The sequence below is a fragment of the Pteronotus mesoamericanus genome, unplaced genomic scaffold (assembly GCF_021234165.1).
Source record: "Pteronotus mesoamericanus isolate MK-2021 breed Mesoamerican mustached bat unplaced genomic scaffold, CSHL_Meso_final contig_433, whole genome shotgun sequence".
Classification (NCBI taxonomy): domain Eukaryota; kingdom Metazoa; phylum Chordata; class Mammalia; order Chiroptera; family Mormoopidae; genus Pteronotus; species Pteronotus mesoamericanus.
In genome coordinates, this window is record NW_026555163.1 from 1,017,801 (window position 1) to 1,033,635 (window position 15,835).

At 37.9% G+C, this 15,835-nt stretch overlaps 1 protein-coding gene across 2 annotated transcripts in view; it reads left to right on the forward strand.

Moving 5' to 3' along the window:
• The window catches only part of PARP4 (poly(ADP-ribose) polymerase family member 4), a 108,260-nt gene that overhangs the window by 53,828 nt on the left and 38,597 nt on the right, over positions 1-15,835 (forward strand). For both annotated transcript variants that reach the window (XM_054577461.1, XM_054577460.1), the window contains 5 exons: positions 125-211; positions 5,447-5,611; positions 6,306-6,352; positions 6,516-6,594; positions 10,920-11,057. In XM_054577461.1, coding sequence (XP_054433436.1) covers positions 125-211; positions 5,447-5,611; positions 6,306-6,352; positions 6,516-6,594; positions 10,920-11,057 — 516 coding nt within the window. The remainder of the gene's footprint in view (positions 1-124; positions 212-5,446; positions 5,612-6,305; positions 6,353-6,515; positions 6,595-10,919; positions 11,058-15,835) is intronic.

Here is a 15,835-nt window from a genome sequence, read left to right on the forward strand (position 1 = left end):
TATATATTTCCATTCATCTTTGACTCTTAGTTTTTTCTTTTTGCATAAGTTTTAATGAAGTTTTCCATAGTAAAATCTGAAATCACTATTCATATTATAACTGATGTAAAATCGTATTTTCCAGATCAAAGAAAAGGAGGCTGCCCACCAAGATTACCGAGAAGCTATCAGTCAAGGCCATGGCGCTTACCTGATGGACCAGGATGTACCTGTAAGACTGGATATTCATCCATTAGTCTAGCACACTTACCAGAAAGAGACAGGAACTGGAAAATAATCTGAAATTCTAGTTCCTAGTATAAAATTCATACTAGGAACTAGAATAACTTAAATTATTTTGGCCCTAGACTTTCACTTGCTGTTAGCAAGTGAAGCTGCTAGAAAGAAAATGGGGACCACTTGGTCAAGCTGGTCAGAACCATTGGACTTATCTAAGTAATGTGACCAAACAAATAAGAACCATTTCTGTCATTGGGAACTAAGTTTCCCAGAAGTAACAACAAAACAAAAACATTTGGGATACATAGGTTTCCCCTTCTGATAAAAGAGTGTAATATATTTACATGTTTCCTAGAACTAAACTCACTTAGCAGTTTATTCCATTTTCACCAAATCATAACCCAGGAAGGCATTTCTTCCAGGTCCTGAGATCTGTCCATGTTCTCTTCTTTCTTATGGTTTGCTTTGATAGGAATTAAATGTGGAGAATCTGGATGCAGGAACAACAATCATGTCCACTGGATTTCTTTTCTTAAGGATAAGGTGTTTTAAATGTGCCCTTGGCAGATACTAGATTTCATGAAGTCAGTTTCTAACTAGTATCTCTAGTGTAGATATTTAGTTGTTTTTAAAGATAGGCCGTAGGTTTCATGTATCACCTCTGAGGAGGACACATTGCCATAGTATTGTGAAAATTTGATTGTAAGGGAGAGTTATTAAGAATAATATAGATTTAAGGGATAAATAATTATTTTTGACATCTAAGATACTCATTTGCAGAGTGGGGGGTGGGCAAAGGAGAGGTAATTGTTAACCAGTTTTAGTTCCCCTTGTTGAAGTGTATGTATAAAAAAAAAGTCTGGCTTCATTTGACAGGCTGCCACTGTTCAGTGTGAACTTATTGTCATACATGAATTGGTCTGCATGTGTTTTTCCTTGATGCTAACATATTTCCCTAGGAATATGACCTACAAGAAAAAACTCATCCCAAAAGATATTACTAATGGGTAAGGTCTGGTCAGAACCATTGCTAACCCAAGCCTTTGAGCATCCTAGAATGTATTTTGCCATCCAGTGTCTATGATGTTCTCATTCTATATTATATTAATAGCATAATATATAATACTTATGTAAACATTATACATTGTGTTTATATAACTATTATATATTATATTTGTAACATAATAATACATTATATAAATGTTATATATTATTATGCAATTGACCCTTGAACACACAGATTTGAACTGCACAGGTCCACTTATATGTGGATTTTTAAAAATAAGAAAATTGGAAAAATTTTGAGAGGCTTGTAACAGTTTGAAAAACTCATAGATGAACCATGTAGCCTAGAAATATAGAAAAAAATTAAGAAAATTTTAGGTATATCATGAATGCATAACATATAATAGGTAAAGAAGAAAAGTGAGTGAACACGCCTTGAGGAGGAAGAGATGGATTAACTCTATTGTTTTGTGCAAATGCCATCAGATATATGGTCAGAATTGCCCTCATCTATAAAGCTGCTTGCCCCTGAGCCTTGAAGGGAAAAGATAAACACCAACTGCCAGTTTTTGGTTTTACAACAGAAAAGAAAGCCTGAGCAATGAGAACCTTTTTCTGGATTGGTTCCATTACTTTGTCCCTGAAGTCAGGAAGTACCTTGCTTCAAAGACAAAGGAGCTGCCTCTTAAAGTCCCTTTGACATTGAACAATGCCCCTGACTACCCAGAAACCCATGAGCTCAACAGGTATCAAAGTTGTCTACTTGCCCCAAACACAAAGTCTCTAAGTCAGGCTGTAGATCAGGGGTCATAGGGCCTTTAAGGCTCATTACACAGAGTCTCTATGGAAAGGATTGTCAGCACTATGGAAGAGAACCCCAGTAGCCATGACATCACAGAAGTCTGGAAGGATTGCACCACTGAAGATGCATCATTGTTATGAAAAAAGCTGTGAAAACCATCAAGGCCAAAACAATAAATTCCTGCTGGAGAAAACTGTGTCTAGATGCTGTGCATGATGTGCAACAGAGCCATTCAAGGAAATCATGGAAGATTGTGGATCTGACAAAAATGGTGAGTGGTGAAGGGTATCAAGATAAGGATCTTGAAGGAATAGAGGAGCTAATAGCCACGACACCAGAGGAGTAACAGAAAATGACTTGGTGGAGACAAGTGCTTCCAAACCAGAACCAGCTGATGAAGAAGATACAGACAAAGCAGAGCCAGAAAACAAGTTGGCATTAGACAATCTGGCAGAAGCGTTCTGATTATTCATGATCACTTTTGACTTCATTTACAACATGGACCCTTCTATAATACAGGCACTTAAACAAGAGCAAACAGTAGAAGAAGGATTGATACTGTATGGAAACAATTTTAGAGAAATGAAAAAACAGCAGCCATAGCCAGGTAGCTCAGTTGGTTAGAGTGTCATCCCCATACACCAAGGTTGTGTGGGGTTTGATCTCTGGTCAGGACACATATGAGAAACAACCAGTGAATATATAAATAAATGGAACAACAAATCAATGTATCTCTCTCTTCCTCTTTCTTTTTAAAATCAATAAATTGATTTGATTTTATCAAAAAAGAAAGCAAAGAAGTTAAACAGAAATTATGTTTTTCCTTAAAGTTACACTGAGTGTACCTGCCTTCCCTTCCACCTCCTCCGCCTTCTCTCCCCGACCAGCGCTTCCTCCTTCTGCTACTCCTCATCCTACTCAGTGTGAACACAATGAGGATGAAGACTTTTGTGATCATCTACTTCCACTTAATGAATAGTAAATAATCACCATGCTGTACAGTAAATAAACTTATCTGTTGTGTATGTGTGTGTATGCCTCTGTGTGAAAATCTAATAGCTATAGGCAATAACTGTGAGACCTGTCTGGGTCCATCATCATCGCCTAAATATTCATTGTGTAGAACACCATGTACAAGACCTGTATGGACCAATAGACTGTCCTTACATAGGCATACAGTGAGTGACATTTAATATAAAATTAATCTTGATTGTTTACTTACTGTTTTATCAATTGACTTTTAAAGAATTGTATTGCTATATAGTGCCTCTCTCATAATTTGAGAAACTGTACATCAGCCTGTTGTCACAAGTAAGTGGTTTTTTAAAAAATGTGACAAAGTTTCCAATACTGTATTATGAATGTGACTATAATACTGTATGCCAAATAAATTTTATAATGACTCATTCATCTAGTGTACAGGCTAGGCTACTTCGAAACTATCATATTGCTGATTCTTCATTATCAGTGCATGAATTGTTACATCTGTAAATACACATGAATTTCTTTACCACATTATCTCTTTATTTTTTGATGGCCAATATTAGTAATATGTATAACATCTTCAGTGTTCTGTGTCATATAAGACAATACTGATGCAGGTGCTGACACATAGATGATTCATCTTGAAAAACACATAAACTTAACAATATCAATAAATATTGTATAGTACTGTATTTTATTTTCCTATGATTTTCTTAATACCATTTCCTTTTCCCTAGCTTATTTTATTATTAGAATATAGTATATAATATGTACAACACATAAAATAAGTGTTAATCAATTGTTTATGTTATCATTATTAGTAGTTAAGTTTTGGGGGAGTCAAAAATTAACTATGTGGATTTTTGACTGCATGACAGTTCAGTGCCCCTAATCCCAACATCATTCAAGGGTCAACTGTATATGTATTATTATATATTAAATATATTATATAAATACAGGGTGGGGGCAAAAGTAGGTTAATCGTGAGTATGCAAAACAGTATATTCTTGTATTATTTATTAATTATTGTATTATTTTTGTGTGAACAACTGTAAACCTATTTTTGCCCCACCCTGTATATATTATTTATTTGTTAGTTTTCTGATAGTTGAGAACAATTTATATATATATAGCATTATATATCTATAGATAATGTATACTTGTCATGTATTGTATGTGCATAAAAACATGTAGCACTATATGTGATATTATACGTGATAATATAGTAATATACATTCTATATTATATATTCAGTATTCCCAAATATCAGAGGGGTATTATCTGATGTGTTTGTGTGATTTTGTAAACTATCCAGTTTGTTATAATGGAAATGACATTTTTCATCCATTTATATCCTACACTGAAACAGCACTGCAATCCTACTCAATTAAGTGTCAGTCTCTCAAATGAACCCCAGGCATTTATACACTTAATATCAAACAGTATGGTGGTCACTAGAGGGAAAAGGGGTGAGGGTTAAGTAGAAAAGGCTAAAGGGAGTCAAATACATGGTGACAGAAGGAAACTTAATTTTGGGTGGTGAGCATACAATGCAATGTATAGATGATGTGTTATAGAATTGGACACCTGAAACCTATATTATCTTGTTAACCAATGTCACCCCAATAAATTCAATAATTTTTTTAAAAAAGCACTATTGATTGTTTAATAATCATCTCTTCCTTGTTCATTCCTATCCTGCAAATGGATATTCTTGATGCCAAAATAATAATCTATCCCTTAAATCTGTTTAATCATTAATATTATACATTCTTAATCTAAGCATTTTGTATTTTCATGGCAGCATGGTCAAATAGAATGGAGGATATGGTTGGGAGATTAAGATGTTTTCTGTGTATCAAAAAAATACATCTAGCCTCTCTTTTTTCTACCCTAGCTAGTCATGAGGTTCTCTTTATGCAGTGATTATCAATACCCCATTGAAAGAAAATGAAATACTTTTTTCTAAAAAATAAGTGATGAGTTTACTATAGGGAAATAAAATCACATGAGGGCCAAACTCAGTGAGAACTGCTCTGGCTCTACAGCCACTGGTGGGACTGGTGTTGAAGGCTGTGGAGGTCAGAGAGACCACAGTTTTCCCAGAAAGGGCAGTGTGGAGGGGGTCCCTGTGCAGAGCCCTGCACCTAGGGCTCTCAGAGAGTCCACTGGGGGTGATGGTCTCCAGTTAGGGCAGGGTGCTGCTGCCAAAGCGCCTCTTGTCCCTGTGGCCCCTGTAGACATCGCATTGTCCCCGCCCCTGGGGAATGGTGCTAAGAGTCTCCTTTAGCACTGCCAGCACTTGGCTTGTAGGCTCTATTCTTGTTTTCTGAGGAAGAATCTCGCAGGTTGGAATTCCAGTGGTTCGTGAAATAGGGTTAACTAACATAGAATGGATATGCATTTGAATCACTAAGTAACATGTTTCTGTCTCAGGATGTTTTTACTGTAAGTGTTGGAAACTTACCCCCCAAGGCTAAGGTTCTTATCAAAATTACCTACATCACGGAACTCAGCATCCAAGGCACTGTGGCCATCTTCTTCATGCCTGCCACCGTTGCATCCTGGCAACAGGACAAAGCTTTGAATGAAAACATCCAGGTTCGTGTGCTTAAAATAAGACTTCAAGAAACCGTGTGTGTGATTTATGCATAGGGAATAAAAAATATCCAAAATAATCTAACGTTTTTGGCATAAAGTCAATGTTACTGACACACATGCATTTAGACAAATACAATGTTTGTAAAAGAGAAAGGATAAGGACAGGCGTGCTCAGTGGGCATATTTTTATTCTGTTTAGTCACTTTAAAAAGTTTGTGGCTCTGTTACATGTTCATCACAAAGAATTCAAATAAGCCTAAAGAATGCAAATAAGCCAAAGAGGAAAATTTAAACCATATTTAATTCCATCGCCAGACATAGTAACCCAAAGCTACTGGTTAATGCTTTGGTATAGATCTATTCAGACTTCCTACTTTGTATGCATTTATAAATGGGGTGTGTGTGTGTGTATGTGTTTGTATGGATATATAGGTATGGATGTGAGTACACATCCATATGCACACGTATACACACAAATACATAGTATAGTTGAAAAGGCCATAAACTCTCCTAATTATCATTTACCTTTTAGAAGCTACTGTCATTCCATGAAGAAATGCTTAATGTCTCGCTACTCCAAAGTAAGACCCACTGTCTTGTTGCTGCTGTAGATTGCGCCCTCAGTGACATTATATTCAGCTTAGGGTCTCATTGTAAAACTTGATATTTATATTGTACATATATTTTTTAACAGGATACAGTAGAGAAGATTTGTATAAAGGAAATAGGAACAAAGCAAAGGTTAGTACCTAAAATATAAAACTTGACAATTAATCATTCAACGGGCATTATAGCTTTTTTATGGCTTAAATTTTTGTTGAAAATTATGTGAAACAATTACAGGTGGCTGTTTAATATTTAAGATATTAGACTAAAACAACTCTCTCTTTTTCAATTTTGGTAGCTTCTCTCTCAGTATGTCTATTGAGATGCCATATGTGATTGAATTCATTTCTAGTGATACTCATGAACTGAAAAAAAAGGTTAGTAAATCTTTGCTCTATCTCTTAAGAGCGCTTACTTTAACATTAATTTATGTTATGGGAACAAGATATGCACATGGTTTAAAGAGTGAAATGATGCTAATGACAGCTTCTTACAAGCACCAGCAGTCCCAAGACAGTGAACCTCTTTCATATTTTAGCTCTTTTCTGGTGGCCTCCAAAGTTTTAAATAAAATTTTTTGCTGCTTGTTCTTGAGTCAACTGTTTCAGAAATTTTCTTTTGACTTTCTATTATGGTAGATGAAAATTTAACTCTTACCCCATTCACTTACCTCACTCCCCACTTTTTCTTTCCCCTTCATTCCAAAAGTTGTATCACTATTTTGGGTTAAATCAAGTCAGTGTTTACATTATTAAGACTATATAAATGATGTTTACTACTGAACCAAGAAATGTATTATAATTAGATTTTCTTTTTTTAATCTCTTTTTATAGTTTTTCCTGTGGGGGAAAAATGAGCTTTTCATTTGCTTAGATTTCTAGAACAATTCTTTACATATGCTCTAACACATAGATTAAAACCCCTCTCCATATTATTTTCACACTGTTGAATGCTTTAGAGATTCCAATGATTTATGCCTCCCTGCTCGAGACAGCCATCCTCTCTCTGTCTCTCCACTCCACACAGCTTGGCTACTATGGGGTAGCTGTTATCCAAGGGCCTCCCTTGACTCTTCTTCTTTGTAGGGGTTTTATCTTTATCCTCTTTCTTGTTTTGTTCCCTCCATTTGGCAGAGAACAACCTCATTTCCTTCCTAAGTAAGAGTGATGGGCAGCAATGTCAGAAAATATCCTTATTCCACATGCTACTCTTGGCGAGGTGCTTAATCCTGGATTGGAAATCATCCTCTCTGAGAATATTGAAAACATTGTCTTCTAAATTCCAATGTTACTTTTGAGAAGTTAAGTGATATTTTTATCTCCTCTTCTTTGCCTTTAGTCTGTTAAGTTTTTTTTTTTTAATTCTGCAAGAATTTCAGATCTTCTTTTCATCCTGGTATTCTGAAATTTCGTAATAATGTGATATTCACTCATTGTTTGTAACTCATAGACTTGTGTTCTTGGAAATTTCATTTTATTTTTTAAGTTGGTCCTGTCTCTTTTACCTTTCTGCAATGCCTTTCAGTCAAGTGTACCCTGGATTGAACCTCTTATTTTTTTAAAGTTTTCTCTCCTATTGGCCATTTATGATATTGTCCTTTTGTCTTTTTTTTTTTTCTGGGTGGTTTTTTCATTTCTAAATTCTACTGAAATCTTTAGTTCTTGTATATTTTTGTTTGTAAGAACTCTTTTCTGTCCTGTATTTCTCTTTTATAGAATTTTGCATGCTTCATAGATTCATTGTCATCTCTTTCATCTCCTTGAAAACATTTACATTTTTTTCTTCTGTTCTCTATGTTGTGCTTTGAGTTCCTTCTGGTTTTTTGTTTGTTTGGTTTCCGTATGTCTTGTTAGAGGCTTTTCCTCAAATATCTGGGTGACATGTCTGTGCTCATCTTTAGTTGAGACACAAGAAAGCCAGATAGATGTTCTGAAGGGAGTGGGTGAATGGACCAAAGGGCTGCACCAGAGGCCACCAGCAGCTGATAGGTGGTAAATAGCATGGTGGTGTTTTGGCCACTTCTGTGGTTATTCAGAACACCTCCAGGATATTCATAAAGTATGACAGGAAGGGCATCTGAGAGTCCTATGTTTTGGGATGCTGACTGTCACTTCAGTCCCATTTGCAGCCCTGTGCTCCTATACTCCATTATGCCTATGGTTCCTGAGTCTGATTCCATTTGGTTGCATTTCTCTGAGCCATAGATCTCCAGTTTTCTTTAGTGAGAAGAGAGGGTGCTAGCTCTTGGTACCAGTTGCTTGACTTCTTAGAACAGGGAGAGGGCCTGAAGGTCTGATAACTGTATACAGTGTGTTCCTGAGCACTGCTGGTTCCTGCAACACCTGGTACCTCACCTGTGTGAGCCATCCCAGGCTGCTGCAGAACCACTGAGTCCACTGCCATAGCCATGCCCTTCCATGTCATGGAAGATGATTTCCAACCAGGATTAAGTACCTCACCAAGTGATTAAGAGCAGTGTGTATTAGAATAAGGATATGTTCAGACATCTCTGCTCATCACTCTTACTCAGTGGTTGTTTCCTCCACTTTGGCTAGGTTACTTACCACACCTCTATTGACTTTCCATCCTCTTAAATGTATTGACATTGCTCGTCTGCTACTGTCTTTGTTCCTGTTCTCAATATCTTTATGGGTTTACACCCTTTTCATTGCTTCCCTTTTATTGTAGGGAGATAGCCACATAGACTTAATCCATCCTGAAAAAGAAGCCTTTTGTTTCAAAGAGCTTTTACTGTATAACAAACAATCCCAAAACTTTGTGTTTTAACACCACGAGCATATGTTATTTCTCACAGTTTGTGGGTTGGCTGGGCAGTCCTCTCCTGGGCTAGCTGGGCTGGATGTTCTAGAATGGTCTCACACACATACCTGGCCTAGTATCAGCTGGGGTGATGGCCATGTGTCTGTTGTCATCCAGCAGGTGAGCTCAGGTTTGTTTATATGAGGGGAGACCCAAAAAGCCCAGAATTTATTTATAAAATATTATGTATTTATTTTTACATGTTTAAACTTAATTCAACTTCCAAGTACCCTCCATTTGATGCAACATACCTACCAAGACTTTTCCACACTCAAAATAATTTTTAACTTCATTGATTTTGATACCTTTTAGTGCTTCTGCCATTTCTTGTTTTATCTATTCTGCATCAGCAAAATGTTTTCCTTAGAGGACTTTTTACATCTGGGGAAACAAAAAAAAAGTCGCTCGGGGCCAGATCGGGTGAATAGGGAGGGTGGGACACAGCAGTCACTGTGTTTTTTGATCAAAAACTGCTGAACATTCAGTGCAGCGTGGGCAGGTGTGCTAGTAAATCCCCCATCATGAAATGGGCAAATGCATTGGAAGAGTCTTCAAAAGAAAAAAATTTCACTGAAGCTGAACACAGCCTCTTAAAACAACACCAGCAGTACACTGATACAGACAGGTTCCTCAAACACTCACATAGTGGGAGAAGCCTGTACTACAAAGGGGCTCGCCTTCCAGAAGATAATTCCTATTTTTGAAGGGTTCCCTTCTTGCAGTAGCAACAAGGGAGGGGAGGCACCATTGCACAAATGCTTTTCAAGCCTCTGCCTGCCTCGCATCTGCCAATATCCCATTGGCCAAAATAAGTCATGTGGCCAACTCTAGAGTCAAAGGCAGAGAAAAAGATGCCACCTTCTGACAGAAGGAGCTGCAAATCACGTTCCAAAGGGTGCCACATCAGAGCAGAAAGACTTAACTTTGTGGTCATTTCATAATTTACCACATTGCTTTTATGATTTTGAAGCTTAGTACTTACATTTTTATTTATTTTTTAAAAAAATGTATTTATTTTATTTTTAGAGAAAGGAGAAGGAAATGAGAAAGAGAGGGAAAGAAAAATCAATGTGTGGTTGCCTCTTGGGTGTCCCCAACTGAGGACCTGGCCCGCAGCCCAGGTATGTGCCCTGACTGGGAATCGAACCAGTGACCCTTTGGTTCACAGGCTGACACTCAGTCCACTTAGCCACACCAGTCAATACAGCATTTACATTTTTAAAAGTGATTTTATATTGTCCCTGGCTGGGTAGCTCAGTTGATTAGAGTGTGGTCCCAATAATTCCAAGGTTGCAGGTTCAGTCCCCATCAAGGCACATACAAGTAGCAATCAATTAATGCATTAATGGGTGGAACAACAATTTGAGGTTCTCTATCCCCCTTCCTCTCTCTCCCCCTCCTTCTGTCCTTCCCTCCCTCCTTTTTATCTCTCTCTTTAAAATTAATAAATAAAAAATACTTTTAAAGTTTGAAGTGAATTTATATTTATAAAAATATAATTTTAAAGCAAGGTATAATCCTAAGATTTCTGTTGAATTTTTCATTTTGCTATTCTAAGTTATAACCATCCAGTGTACTTTCTGCAGTCCCTAGAGAAGTCTAACTGAATTCACAGGTCTGTCATCTTTGGACCCAGGGTTTGAGACTGTCTCAAACTTATCTAAATTTATATCAACCTTAGAATTTCAGGAGGGTAAGTCATAAGATACTGGTCACACTTCTAAAACTTACAGTTCATGATTTTAGAATTTATTACTACAGTGTTGATTCTTAGTGGAGCTATATAAATTATGCAAGTCTTTGCTAATTGATAGATAAGTGCATATTGGTACTATGATATTATTCCATTATTCACTTTGTTGTCATGGCTGTTTGTTTGTAGAGTACAGACTGCAAAGCTGTGATTAGCACCGTGGATGGCAGCTCCTTAGACAGCAGTGGATTTTCTCTCCACATTGGTTTGTCTGATGCATATCTTCCAAGAATGTGGGTTGAAAAACATCCAGAAAAAGAAAGTGAGGTATAGTCCTTCTTACTTAAAAGTAGGAGACTTTAAATAAGGAGAAAAAATATTTCATAATAAATTATTTAAACTTGGTAATTACTGCTAGTCTTGAAAACTAGCATTAATAAATACTCTCCCCACCCTAAGATTCTACAACTAAAATTACTGATGTCAATCATGATAAACTTCTGAAGTTTCAACCAAAACCTCCCTATGCCTTAGTTCCGTGTAAAGGTTGTAATTTTTAACTTAATTCCTACCAAAAAGAATATCTGCCTTCAGATATTACATGGTACAGTTGTATAGTTTTTGTAGTTTTTAAATACCAATACCGTAAAAACAGCTACAAAATTATTTATGGCCATATGACCATTTTGTATGGCTGTGACAAACAATCTCTTCTTATGAAAATAAAAATTGAGGGATCGCAATACCAGACATCAAACTATACTACAAAGCCTCTATACTCAAAATCATCTGGTACTAGCACAAGAAAAGACCGACAGACCAGTGGAACAGAATAGAAAGCCCAGAAATAGGCCCAGGTCTATATGGGCAACTAATATTTGACAAAGAGGGCAGAAGCATAAAATGGAGCAATAATAGCCTCTTTAACAAATGGTGTTGGGAGAGCTGGACAGCTACATGCAAAAAAATTGAAATTGGATCATCAGCTGACACCATACACAAAAATAAACTCAAGATGGATAAAAGACTTAAATATAAGTTGCAACACCACAAAAATCCTAGAGGAGAACATTGGCAGGAAACTCTCAGATATCCCACACAGCAATTTTTTCACCGATGTGTCTCCTAAAGCAAGGGACATAAAGGAAAGAATAAACAAGTGGGACCTCATCAAAATAAGAAGCTTCTACATGGCTAAATAAAACATCAGCAAAATGAAAAGGGAGCCAAACACATGGGAAAATATATTTGCTAACGATACATGAGATAGAGGTTTGATCTCCAAAATATATAAAGAACTCACTCAACTCCACTCCAAGAAGACAAATGATCCAATCAAAAAATGGGCAAAGGACCTGGACAGATGCTTTTCCAAGGAAGAGATACAGAGGGACCAGAGTCATTTGAAAGGATGCTTGGCATCACTAACCATCAGAGAAATGCAGATCAAAACCACCATGAGGTACCACCTCACACCGGTCAGAATGGCCATCATAAACAGATCAACAAACAACAGGTGCTAGCGAGGCTGTGGAGAACAGGGAACGCTAGTACGCTCTTGGTAGGAATGCAGACTGGTGCAGCCATTGTGGAAAGCAGTGTGGAATTTCCTCAAAAAGCTGAAAATGGAACTGCCTTTTGATCCAGCAATTCCTCTGCTGGGACTATACCCTAAGAATTCCAAAACACCAATTCAGAAGAACCTCTGCACCCCATTGTTCATAGCAGCACAATTTACAATAGCCAAGTGTTGGAAGCAACCTAAATGCCCATCAGCAGATGATTGGATCAAAAAACTATTGTACATTTACACAATGGAATACTACACAGCAGAAAGAAGAAAAGAACTACTAAACTTCGTGACAGCATAGATGGAACTAGAGAGCATTATGCTAAGCGAAATAAACCAGGGGGCGAAAGACAAATACCATATGATCTCACCTATAAGCGGAACCTAACCAACAATACAAAGATGCAAGGAAAATAAGACCAGCAACACTGGAAGGAAAAGAAATGAACAGAGACAAGAGGGATGGAGGGGGGGGATGGGGGTAAAGGAAGGGAAGGGGAGGGTCGGGGAATGTGTAGCAAGGTCTCATGGACAAAACCAAACGGGAAGGATTGAGGGAGGGTGGAGGGAGGGGCAAGTGAAAGTGGTGGGGGGAAGGCAGAGACAAATGTATTTGAAAAAAATAAAAAAATAATCTTAAAAAATAAAAATAAAAATAAAAATTGAGAGTGACATCAGCAAGACAGCTGAATAAATACCCCTCACATGTATTTTCCCCACCAAGAGTAATCTGGCATCCATCATCCATCCGTCCTGCCTATGTAAGAGCTATGGGATCTAGGTAGGACACTGTGAAACCCCAGTGCAGTCTGAGACCCAGCAGGGTCATTTTGAGTGAACAGACTTGCACACAGGCAGCCGACTCCCTGACCATGGTCTCAGCTGCTGAAATAGAAACAGTTTCGTATCCCTGAGAAATTGGCTACAGCTCTGTTTGGCTTGGTTCTGTCATCAGCATCATATGCCATGGAACCCAGGAGGAGTCACGTCCACTTGAGCACCAGGTAATAGACATACAAAACTTGGTCCCAGCTGAACCCTGATGTGGCCTGTGAACTGGATCTAGCCAGTGCCTGCTATGGTCCAGGACCCCCTGGAGGTAAGGCCACCACACTTGGACAGTGTACAAAAATCAATCATATTTCTGTATACTAATAACAGACTTTCTGAAAAAGAAATAAAACAATGTATTATAATACCATCAAAGACAATAAAATACTTAGGAATAAATTTAATCAAGGAGATGGAAGATCTGTACACTGAGAACTATAAGACATTGATAAAAGAAATTGTGGAAGACACAAATAAATGGAAAGATCTCCCATGATAGAACCATAAAACACCATGAATAGTCAGAGAAATCTTGAGAAAGTAGAACAAAGCTGGAACCATTATACGTCCTGATTTAAAATTATACTACAAAGCTATAATAATTAAAACTATATGGTACTGGCAGAAAAACAGACACATAGACCAACGCAACAGAAGTCAGAGTCCAAAAGTAAACCCATGCATAGACGGTCAATGAATATTTGACAAGGGAACCAGAAATACTCTATAAAGAAAGGGTAGTCTTTTTTTTAAATATTTTATTGATTATGCTATTACAGTTGTCCCATTTTTTTCTTCCTCTTTATTCCCCTTAACCCTACACCACTCCACCCTCCACCATTCCCCCTCCCCTTAGTTCATGTCCATGGGTTGTACATAAAAGTTCTTTGGCTTCTCCATTTCCTGTAGTATTTTTAACCTCCCCCTGCCTATTTTGTACCTACTATTTATGCTGCTTATTCCCTCATTCTCCCTCTGTTTTACTGTTCATAGTTTTTGATCTTCTTTTTCTTAGGTAAGTCCCTTTAACATTTCATAAAATAAGGGCTTGGTGATGATGAACTTCTTTAACTTGACCTTATCTGGGAAGCACTGTGTCTGCCATTCCATTCTAAATGATAGCTTTGCTGGATAGAGTCATCTTGGATGTAGGTCCTTGTCTTTCATGACTTCTAATACTTCTTGCCAGCCTCTTTTGAGAAATCAGCTGACAGTCTTATAGGAACTCCTTTGTAAGTAACTGACTCCTTTTCCCTTACTGCTTTTAAGAATCCCTCCTTATCTTTAATCTTGGGTAACTTAATTTTGATGTGCCTTAGTGTGTGCTTCCTTGGGTCCCACTTCTTTGGGTCTCTCTGAGTTTCCTGGACTTACTGGAAGTCTATGTCCCTTGCCAGCCTGGGGAAGTTCTCCTTCATTATTTGTTCAAATAAGTTTTCAGTTTCTTGCTCTTCCTTTTCTCCTTCTGGCACCCCTGTGATTCAGATGTTGGAATGTTTAAAGTTGTCCCAGAGGTTCCTAAGCCTCTCATTTTTTTTTTGAATGCTTGTTTCTTCATTCTGTTCTGGTTGAATGTTTCTCTCTTCCTTCTGCTTCAGATCATTTATTTGAGTCCCTGTTTCCTTCCCTTTGCTGTTGGTTCCCTGTGTATTTTTCTTGATTTCACTTTGCATACTTTGCTTTTTCCTCAATTTTGCAACCATACTCAACCAATTCAGTGAGCATCCAGATTACCAGTGTTTTGAATTGTGCATCTGATAGGTTGGCTATCTGTTCATTGCTTACTTCTATTTTTGGAGCTTTGATCTGTTCTTTCATTTGGGCCTTTTTTTTTTTTTTTTTTTTTTTTTTTTTGTCTCAGCATGCCTTGGAAATCATTGGAAGGGGCGGAGCCTTAGGGATTCACCAGGGCAGGGCAACCTAGGTCACTGAGTTGTGATACTTTGTGTGGGGGAGGGGTCCGAGAGGGAACAATGCCACTTGCTCGGCTCCCAGCCAGTTTTCAGTCACTTCCCCCACTACCCACAAGCAAATTGGGCCGTTTTGGTGCTGATTCCCAAGTGAGTGGGTTTGTGTGCATTCTAGAACCCTGTGGGTCTCTCCAATTGACTCTCCTGTGAGGCTGGGAGTTTCTCTGCTGCCATAACCCCCACAGATTTTTATCTCCCAAGGTTTTGAGGCTTGCTTTTCCCTCACTGGAACCCTGGATTGCATGCGATCTGTCTGGCTCCCCAGCTGATCCTCTGGTTTATCCGCACATAAATGTGGGACTGCCTGGTCCTCCAGCTGCCACCTTGCCATGCGTCTTCTCCACTCTGGCTGCCCGTCTCTGCCCCTCCTACCAGTCTGGATGAATGTTTCTTCTTTAGCTCCTTGGTTGTCCATACAGTTCGATTTCCATACAGTTCAATTTTCTGGCAGTTCTGGTTTTTTTTTGTTTTTTGTTTTTTAATTTGTTGTTGTCCTTCTTTTGGTTGTGTAAGGAGGTAAAGTGTATCTACCTACACCTCCATCTTGGCCCGAAGTCAAAAGGGTAGTCTTTTCAATAAATGGTTTTGGGAAAACCATATACCTTTTGAAATTGGACCCCTATCTACAGCACTCACAGAAATAACTCAAAATGGATTAGACTTAAATTTAAGCTCTGAAACTGTGTAACTTCTAGAAGAAAATATACGGAAAAAAACCTTTGACATTGGTCTTG